Below are 10,415 nucleotides of genomic sequence, written 5' to 3' on the forward strand. Positions count from 1 at the left end.
GTCTGGGTGAGGGGCTGAGGGCCGTTTTCAGGCTGGCAGGGGACTGAAGCTCCCAACCTCTCCTTTTTTTCTTTTTGATTTTTATTCTGGGATTTATTTACCTTCTCTGGCTGTCACTGGAGCTGGGAGCCAGCTTTAGCTCTGAGGCCAGCTCCAGCTTGAGGCCTTGGCTGCTGAAAGCAGGTCTCTAGGGTTTGTTTAGGTTCTATAATTGCAACATTGTTTCATCCGGAGCTCAGAGCTGAGCTGCGGCAGGCAGACAGGGAACGTTGACTTCCTCCATCACTGGAGTAAGCAAGCCTCATGTTCATGTTCGCTTCAGCTGCCTGGCTGCCGGCCGCCATCTTGGCTGGCAGTTAATTTGCATATCTTGCTGATTAGCCAATGGGAAGGGTAGCGAAGTTATGGCTAATTACCATGTTTCTCTATTATTAGCTAGGATAGATGTGTATATAAATATGTCACATATTTTGTAAAACAAAAGGCTGAAGTTCATATTAACCTAAACTAACATAAGTGAGAAGCAAAACAAGCTACTTATGAAGTGCCAATAATTTTACTCCTTTGGTTTAATGGTCGATAATTTAGTACTTTTCTGTTTCTTCCTTGGAGGAAAAAATAACTAATTATAGTTTCATAAAAATCTATTTTTCATTAAGTGTTCCTACTTTCACTTTATTACCCAGTTGAGTGCATAGGAGTCTGGAGTAATTTTCTTTGTATCAAGGAATGAACAAAGCTCAGGCTCATGGTATTGGATGAGTAATCGGAAAAGATGAAAGGGTCTCCCCTTCAGGGAACAATCCCTAGAAGACAAAAGAAGAAAAGATTCTTGCATTAATAGGTCAGAAATGATCACATCAGTAACCAATGCTCTTGTAATATCCGCCTCCTTCCTACCTTCAGAACACCTGAATACCAGTCTATCTAATAAACCAGGAAGAGCTCTCTTGCTAACACCTAATGGACCTGACTTCACAGAAAGTTGTAGAAGCAACATGTCTACAACCAACTCTAGGGAGATTCTTTAGGTGAACCTGGGCAGCGCTCTAATAAAAGGACTACAGGACCACTGAAAACAGCAGGACCACTTAGGGTATTTTGGTAAATTTTGAATTCCAAAAGGAGACCTGGAGAGTTCTGAAGAAGTCTAGCCCCCTTTTTTTCCTGCCAAATTAAGAGGAAACTCCTAAGAAGGCTTCAGGTTAATGTACACAATTAGGAATGTCCTTCAGGCAAAGGTACAAGTCTGAAATGGCCAGATGAACATTTCAGAATAGACACATTTAGAAGAAAGAGCCTTACAAGCTGCTGAAGTAGCCCGGTTACTAGGTGCTTGGAGTGAATTCTAGAAGGTAACAAACACGCACTTTACTTATAACCATCCTACTTCTTGCCTGTTCCCTTGTGTCCAAGGAGATACCATGTGCCAAACACTGCAACAGGCACTTTTAAAAAGTTATCTTGGTTTATCTATAAAACCAACCTTATAAAATAGACACTATTATTTCCCCCGTTGCACAACTGAGGAAACTAAGGCTTGGTTATAGTCAAGTAGCTCACCCAAGGTCATATATCTAAGAAGTGATGGAGCTAAGACTTATATACAGAAACTGGGCATTAAGCTATTATGACATACTACCCTTCCATAAATATAACTTGATATTTTAAAAAGTGGTATTTTGGTAGCAGTATAGTCTCTAAAAAAGCAAACTGTACACCCTGGCCTGTGTTGCTCAATGATCAGAGCGTCTAAATGTGCACTGAATGGTCTTGGGTTTGATTCCAGGTCCAGGACATCTACCTGATGTGGGGTTTGACCCCGGCCCCAGTCAGGGTACGTGTGGGAGGCAACCAAACAATGTGTCTCTCTCACACCAATGTTTCCCCCTCTCTCTTTCTGTTTCTTGCCCCCTTCCTCCCTCTCTTTCACTCTCTCTAAAAATCAATGGAAAAAATATCCACAGGTGAGGATTAACAACAAAATAATAAAGCAAACTGTAAAGATACCAAGGTAAAAGGATGCATGCAAAAAAGTTAATGAAATGAATGTCACAGTTTTAACATAAAAGCATTTTATGTTTATCTTTAAAAGCAACCCTGTAAAATAAACACTATTATTTCCCTGTTGTACAGTTTAGAAAACTAAGGCTTACTTGTAGCCAAGTAGCTCACCCAAGCAGCTACTTTTGTTGTTTTAACTTATTTTTAATTTTTATTTACAGTTTACATGTAATACTATTCTGTACATTGTTTCAAAATGCTATTCAAACACGGAAAAATAATTTCTACAAATCCAAGATCTGAGGTTTATACCAAGATTTGGTATGACCTTCTAGCTGCCATTTTTTGATATTGCAGTTTGACAGGGAAGTTTGTAGAAAAGGCCCTGGTTTGGTAATTCAGGTGCCAGAGACAGAATTGGATTTATATTGGTAAGATTACCTCCTCCTTAGTCTAAATACTAATAAGTGCAAGGCTTATAAACTGAGTAGGGGCATAGACTGTAGGAACAGGTGCCTAGTTTGAGGTCTCATCTTCAGTTAAAGTGGGACATCTCAGGGAGTCAGCCTACTCATTTAATATCTGTGTACTGCAAAGGTACTCTGTACTGCAAGGCGCTGTGCTTGATAGAATTCTACCCGTGTTTTATCTGAATCTGTAAAAAGATGCATCATAATGGAGTTCTTCTAGCACCGTTTGTGGAGCTATGTTCTATCCAAGGACATTAACACTGACTTTGGCTGAAGTACTGTGATACAGTTAGAACTCTTGAAAACAGTAACTGAAGACACCTGACTAGACAGCCTGTCACACAGTTCAGAAAACCCCTCCCTCTAGTACTAGCCGCCACCACCACCATTCCCTAGGCGGAACACCGTGTCTCTTGCTATGCTATCTCTGTTATGGTGAGAGGTACTAAAGTACACTGGGAGGTAGTTGAGAGATCTAGTATAACATAATGTTTCCCAAATATGAATTCCAGTCTTGGCTCTACCTTGACCTTAGCCCTGTGCCTTGGCATCTCTAAGTCTGTTTTCCTTACATGAAGCACTATGGCTTCAAGGTAGTACAGAGGTTCTCCACCCTGGTGTATATTAGAATCACCTGAATTTTAAAAATATATCCATGCCTAGGTTCTAACTAGTTTATTTATACTTGAAACTTCAAGTACCAGCATGTTTAAAAGTTCTTGGGCTGAAGAGACAGTATCCAAAGAAGATATATAAATCGCCACTAAGCACATGAAAAGATGTTCAACATCTTTACTTGTAAGGGAAATGCAAATCAAAACCATACTGAGATGCCACTTCATACTCATTAGTATGGCTATAATAAAAAAACAAATGTTGATGAGGATGTGGAGAAACTGGGATGCTCATTCACTGCTAATGGGAATGCAAAATAATGCAACTATTGTGGAAAAGTCTAGCAATTCCTCAAAAGGTTAAACATAGAGTTATCATATGACCCAGCAATTCCACTAATAGGTACAATATCCAAGAAAAATGAAATTACATGTCCACACAAAAACTTGTACACATATGTTCATAGCAGCCCTATTCATAATAGCCAAAAAGTGAAATCCAAATGTCCATCAACTGCTGAATGAATAAATGTGTTATATGCATACAATGAAAGAGTCCTCAGCAACAACAAAATAATATATGCTACAATATGGGTAAATCTTTAAAACATTACAATCACAAAAGACCACATATTATGATTCATTTATGTAAAATGTCCAGAATAGGCAAATCTATAGTGACAGAAAGTAGACTAACTTCAGTTGATTCTAATAAGCAATCAGTATGGAGAACCACTTTAGTAAAGCACGGGTGTTCATTTAAACTTAGGTTCAACTCCTGATTCAATCACACACCAGAAGTGTGATTCTGGAAAAATCACTTAATCTCTCTTTTTTTGCCTCAATTTCTGTAGTTGTAAATAGAGATACCTACTTACCTACCTTAGGTCATTGTTTAAATGAGAACATACACAAAGCACCCAAACCTAGTATAGCATGTTATCACACAGACAGTACTAAAAAATGGTAGTCAATTAACTAGGAAGCTCTAAAATAGCGGTTCTGTACCTTGGCTGCACACTGTAATTAACTGAGAAGCTCTTAACAAAAACTAACACCTGTGTGCTGGCCTCAGAGATGTTATTTAATTAGTCGGCTATGCAATCAGGCATGGGGATTTTTAAAAGTGCTCCCAATGATTCCAATTTGTATACAAGGTTCAGGAGGCAGCCAAACCACTGCTGTAGGTTATGATGAAAGTTCCTTTTGGCTCTAAAATCCTCACCACCTGATCCATAGCACTGGCTACTCCAAGAATTCTCTGGCCCTAACCGGTTTGGCTCAGTAGATAGAGCGTTGGCCTGCGGACTGAAAGGTCCCAGGTTCGATTCCGGTCAAGGGCATGTACCTAGGTTGCATGCACATGCCCATTAGGGGGTGTGCAGGAGGCAGTTGGTTGATATTTCTCTCTCATTGATGTTTCTAACTCTCTATCCCTCTCCCTTCCTCTCTGTAAAAAATCAATAAAATATATTTTAAAAAAAGAATTCTCTCTGGTTCATGAGTGCAGCCTCCATCACTCATCCCTACATATCTGTCTAGTTTCAGCTTAAGATATTACCTGCCCAGGGAAGCCAATCCTAATCCCCAGGGCAGGTTAGGCTACCCTCATTATACATTCCCATAGTGCTCTCTACTTCACCTTCCTCACAGACTAAAAAAGTATATATATATATATATATATATATACTCTAGAAGCATAAATTCTTAAAGAATCCTTAAAATTTTTTTATAATCACTAAGTCAAATAACAATTATGATTCAACCAACCTTCAAAATTATTTAATCCTTTTACTTTACCACTAAAATATATCTAACAACTTTAACTCAAGCAAACTAGACCTTTATTCATTTTTAAAATAAGTAGTTAAATCACAGTTTACCTGGGGATGTACTTATTCATGATAGCATAAAAGCAGTTGTACAAATCGCTGCGTGGCAGTTGAAGACGCACCAGTGGTTTGAGTAGATGTATCCAGCTAAGGGACATGCTATATTTAATGTTACGTGATTTACAATAAAAGGTAATTACAGATTCAATATCCAAAAGTAATTCTGCTGCCTTCTCTTCTGGCACTGAAAGCTGGCCTAGAAAATAAATGTCAAAATAAGGTTACCAAGGGCTTGTTAGAGGCTGTTATTGGACATAACACTTATTTACAAATATATAACAAATACTATATTATTGCATTTAGAGCAGCAGTTGCCAACAGGTGGTCCATGGACCACTGGTGGTCCATGAGGTCCGAAAGGTTGGTGATTGATTTAGAGCATAACAACACTATGTGAAAGCACATCTTTCCTTATACTTATTCAGTATTTACTAGCTGTTCAATATTTACTAACTTAATAATATTTGACTTATATATACAAGTAGATCAAACAAGAATGGACCATCTGAAGTAGAAGAGCAGGAAAGAATCATAACTCATATTCTTGGAAAGCAAAAACTGTTTTCTAAATAAGAGATTATCATCTACCCCATGATGGGCAGCTACCACTACAGCCTTGCCAAGGGCAGGGAAAATGATTCATTCTCTACCTCCAAATTCAATTTCCTTTGCCCACACCAGCAATGTTTCCTATGTGGTTAGTGAACAAAAGCTCAACTAATCAATAATTTAACTAAAATGTTTTTCTACAGATCATGACCTATGATTTATAGGTAAACTTTTGGAAAACAGCCTCCTTTAATTTAGGACTACATAAGTTACATAAATATTAATTACATCAAAAAAATTTTAAACTGCAATAAAATTATAAAAATACTTAAAGAATTAAAAACATGATGCAAAAGAACACTAAAAATTGGGCTCTCTTTCTTAAAATATTAGACTTTATTTCGTAAGATGTTCAAATGAAAAATTCTAAAGCTATTTACTAGCGCTTTAAAATTTGAAATATCCCAAGTAATAATAAGATAATAAAGAATGATTCCTCTACCCCAAAATTATTTCCAAAATTTTTTACTGTTTGAAAACAATTATTAAACTTACCAATAAACTCTAGACAATCTTTGTGAATAGTGTTCTGTTCTGGCAGGTCTAAAATACCATCCCATGATGCCAAACTATCTCCTTTTCCTGCAACATTTAGAGCAATCTGGAAGAAAAAAAAAAGCAACTAGCTTCATATGCCATCTTTCATCCTTGGAAAGACGCTGTAACAATAGAAAGGCCTGAATTTAGGAATAATAATGAATATTTCAAAGATTACAAAGTAATGTATCTACACTTCACCAAATGCTGAAACCTTAGTCATATTCCTCCTAAATTAAACTGTACTACTCCATGTCAACACAGTGAATAGAAAAAATTACGTAAAATATTTACATAATTACATATGTAAATTTATTTTAAACAAATATCATCAATGCCATATAGCATGAATGTTTATGTCAACCATGCATATTGAAATCCTACTGTGATGGTATTTGGTGGTGGGGACTTTGGGAGGTGATTAGATCATGAGGGTGGAGCCCTCATGAATGGAATTAGTGCTCTTATAAAAAAGACACCAGAGACTACTTTTTCCCTCCAGCTATGGGAGGACACATACATTAAAAAATTACTATTCTTTCAAGTTTAATAATATTACGGTTATTTTAAGTCTTTATCTTTTAGACTTTCATACTAAAGTATTTTAGTGTGCCATCAAGGATTTCTATTTTTGTGTGTGTGTGTTTTTGTAAATTTGTATTGATTTCAGACAGGAAGGGAGAGGGAGAGAGAGAGAAACATTAATGATGACAGAGAATCATTGATTGGCTGCCTTCTATATACCTCACACTGGGGAATGAGCCCACAACCCAGGCATGTGCCGTGACCGGGAATCAAACTGTGACCTCCTGTTTCATAGGTCGACACTCAACCACTGAGCCACGCCAGCTGGGCCAATGGTTTGTTTTAAAATAATCCAGTGTGGGGAGGAAAGGACTGGGATATTAATCAAACACGATTGGCCAAATACTGATAACAATTAAAGCTAAGAGGAGGCTCATTATACAAGTGTCTCAACTTTGTGTTTTAAATTTCTGTGATAAAACATTCAGAATACTATATACAGTTATAATTCCATTTCTTTTACATATATATGTGCAAACAGGAAAAAAGTAAAAAAAATATACACCAAGACATTATTGTGTTTTACAAACAGGTGGCAGACAACAGATAATTTTTATCTTATATATGTTTTAACAAAAATAAGTATTTCTATTGTAATCATAACATCTTAATAAAGAAGACATTGCCTTTCAAAACCTAAATTATTAAATATACCGAGCATTACAGAACAGAGATTTTAGTAAGTTGCCCTGACTAATTTTCTACATGTGACATGCCCATAGGATAATAGTCTTCAAACTAAGACAACTGAAAATAAAAATTCTCAAATATAATTTTTTAGTGGTTACATTTTATTAATTTAGTTTCCATTTACCTTCCAAACTTTGGTCCTCAGATCAGCAGGTAGTGGTCTCCCTTGAATTATATTTCTCAAAGTTTCAAGATCACAACCTCCTGCTTCCAGAGCTTCTTCAAGATCTTTTTCCCTAAAAAGCAAGTCATACTTATTAAGAGATATTTTAAATCTTATTTTTTTAAATTCCAGATTCATTTATAAACATGGCCTGTTAATGCTGCACCCAAGATAAAAATGTTCTCAGCAGCCGAAGTGCAATCAATACCAAGGCAAACACACAGCATTTTGTTTTCTTGGAAGTATATCTCAGGCTTCATACACTAAATTTACTCTTAATTTGCATTTAATTCTAACAAGCTTAGTTACCTGTTTTCTAAGATTAAAGAAATTTAAAAAGAGAAGAAAGGGCAAGCCGCTGACAGCACTGAGAAATCACAGTGATAGCAGTATTCACAGTAGGAGTAATGACTAACAATTTATATAGCACTAACTGTGTGCCAGGCACTGTTCTGAACATTTCACGTGTTTTTTGTTTTTATTTAATTTTCACAATAACCCTATGAAGTATGTTACATTATTGGTCCCAGTTTAAAGATACAAAAATTGTGGCAAAGATGAGTTATGTCGCTTGTGGTCACATATCTATTAAAATAGTTGAGCCAGGATTCAAATTTTAAAAGAATGTATGTTCTTAACACTATGCTAGATAATGGCAAGAAGGAGAAACAAATTCAGTGAGGAATTCAAAGCACTGCAGTATGAGAGGGGATAGTACATGACTATCTACACTAATAAGAGAGAAACACGCAAATTGGTGTCACTTCGCTATGCCCACCAGCCAATAAGGATCAGTACGCAAATTAACCCAACGAAGATGGCGGTTAATTTGCATATGCAGGCGTGGAGCGAAGACTGAAGGCTCTGGCTGGAGTGAAGACTGAAGACTGAAGAGGCTTGGCTTCTCCGCTGCGGCTGAACCAAAGGCTTGGGTCCCGGGTGCCCGAGGAAAACCGGTGCCGGCAGCCACAGGAAGGAAGGCCTATTGTGTGAATATTTGTGCAACGGGCTTCTAGTATAGATATATGACTAGAGCAAATTACCTGAAAGATGGGGGAAATGTGTAGCTAGCAATGGACATTACTTTGAATAAAGCACTTTTGATGTTTCTCTTGAAATTATTTCTTTGATTACATTATCCGCATTATTAACTGGTACACCTAGTAATGGAGATGAAATTATTTTACAGAATAAATGAAGAACTAGAATTTTTCCATTTTTCAATGCAAAATCATTGGTTTCTTTTTGAAGAAATTTTGCTAAATCCCTTACTATTTCAGACAACAAAGTTAGTATTTTGGGGCAACAATGCCTAATCCTCAACATACTTTTTATATCATAACTAGGGGCTTGGTGCACAAATTCGTGCACCAGTGGGGTCCCTCGGCCTGGCCTGCGGGATTGGGCTGAAACCGGCTCTCCAACATCCCCCAAGGGGTCCCAGATTGTGAGAGGGCACAGGCCAGGCCGAGGGACCTCACTGGTGCACAATCAGGGCCAAAGAGGGACGCAGGAGGTTGGCCAGCCGGGGAGGGACTGTGGAAGGGCTCCAGGGCATGTATGGCCTGTCTCACTCAGTCTCTATCGGCTGCAAGCAGCAAGCTAACCTACCGGTTAGTGCATCTGCCCCCTGGTGGTCAGTGCACATCATAGTGACTGGTCACTGGTTGTCTGTCTGCCCCCTGGTGGTCAGTGCATGTCACAGTGAGCAGTTGAGTGGCCTTAGCATATCATTAGCATATTATGCTTTGATTGATTGAACAGACAACTGGACAACCAGACACTTAGCATATTAGGCTTTTATTATATAGGATGCTTGGGGGTAAGGGTGCTGGGAACTGATATGCATATATGCATAACCCATGGACATAGGCAATGGAGTAGTAAAGGGCTGGCAGGGATGGGTACCAGATGGAGGGGGTCAGTGGGGAAACAAACTCACAAACAAACAAACGAACAAACAATGGGGACATCTGTAATACTTTCAACAATAAAGATAAATTTAAAAGAAGATGCTTGGTTTAAAACTTTGACCATTCACCTGTAAGTATTTTTAAAGTGCCTATGAGGCAATCTCCTCTATTGGTTTTATGAGCCAATAGAGAACATAAGAAAAAGTGAAATTCTGTAATGACACTGTAACATTCAAAATTTAACCAAATGTATCTTTAGTTCCAATCTGACTGTTGAGTCCCAGACCTGCCATCCAGTTTCTAACTGAATGTCTTGCCTGCATCGTAAATTCATTGCATCCTTCTTTTATTTTAGGAAACAACATTTTTATTTTAGGAAGCAAAATCTTAGGTCACAAATCATTCAAGTTTAAACTTTAAGTTAAAAGTTTTAGCTTTAAGTTGATTTGAGGAGACATTTTGGTATGTTTATCATATGCTAAACAAATTTAAGAATTCATTTGAAAGGATATTTTGCCCAGAGTATATTAAGGAAGTGTTAAAAGGCTTAAGAAAGTAAAAACTGAAGATTTAAGCTAAGACTTTTAATAAATTACAAGTTTGTCAATTTATTTTACCTCTTGTGATATTGAGAATGTTGGATATAAAATAATATTTTCTTTCTAATTTAAGTATAGAAACTTTTAACACTGGTATATTTATCCAAAAGAAAGATCATCATCATCAATAATATATCCTTTAGAGGAGAATTTAATATTTTGATATTTTATCAATAATCATAATGCAACGTATATTTAAGTAAATAACAGTATGTGTTACCTTCTATGTTGATAAAAAAAGAACTAAAACATTTATTTACTCCTCCACCCCCAATACCAAGCCCTAAGGTTCATTCTATCACTTCAATCAAGGCAGGCTAATTAAAGTTAAAAAAATGA

The 10,415-nt window shown here is 37.1% G+C and overlaps 1 protein-coding gene across 1 annotated transcript in view; it reads right to left on the reverse strand.

The window, feature by feature from the left end:
- The window catches only part of TBC1D23 (TBC1 domain family member 23), a 68,225-nt gene that overhangs the window by 34,629 nt on the left and 23,181 nt on the right, over nt 1–10,415 (reverse strand). The window contains exons 2-5 of the mRNA XM_015572147.1: nt 7,526–7,637; nt 6,085–6,190; nt 4,972–5,176; nt 683–806 (exon numbers count right to left, since the gene is read on the reverse strand). Of these exons, the coding sequence (XP_015427633.1) occupies nt 683–806; nt 4,972–5,176; nt 6,085–6,190; nt 7,526–7,637 (547 nt within the window). The remainder of the gene's footprint in view (nt 1–682; nt 807–4,971; nt 5,177–6,084; nt 6,191–7,525; nt 7,638–10,415) is intronic.

This window comes from Myotis davidii, unplaced genomic scaffold (genome assembly GCF_000327345.1).
Source record: "Myotis davidii unplaced genomic scaffold, ASM32734v1 scaffold492, whole genome shotgun sequence".
Taxonomy (NCBI): Eukaryota; Metazoa; Chordata; class Mammalia; order Chiroptera; family Vespertilionidae; genus Myotis; species Myotis davidii.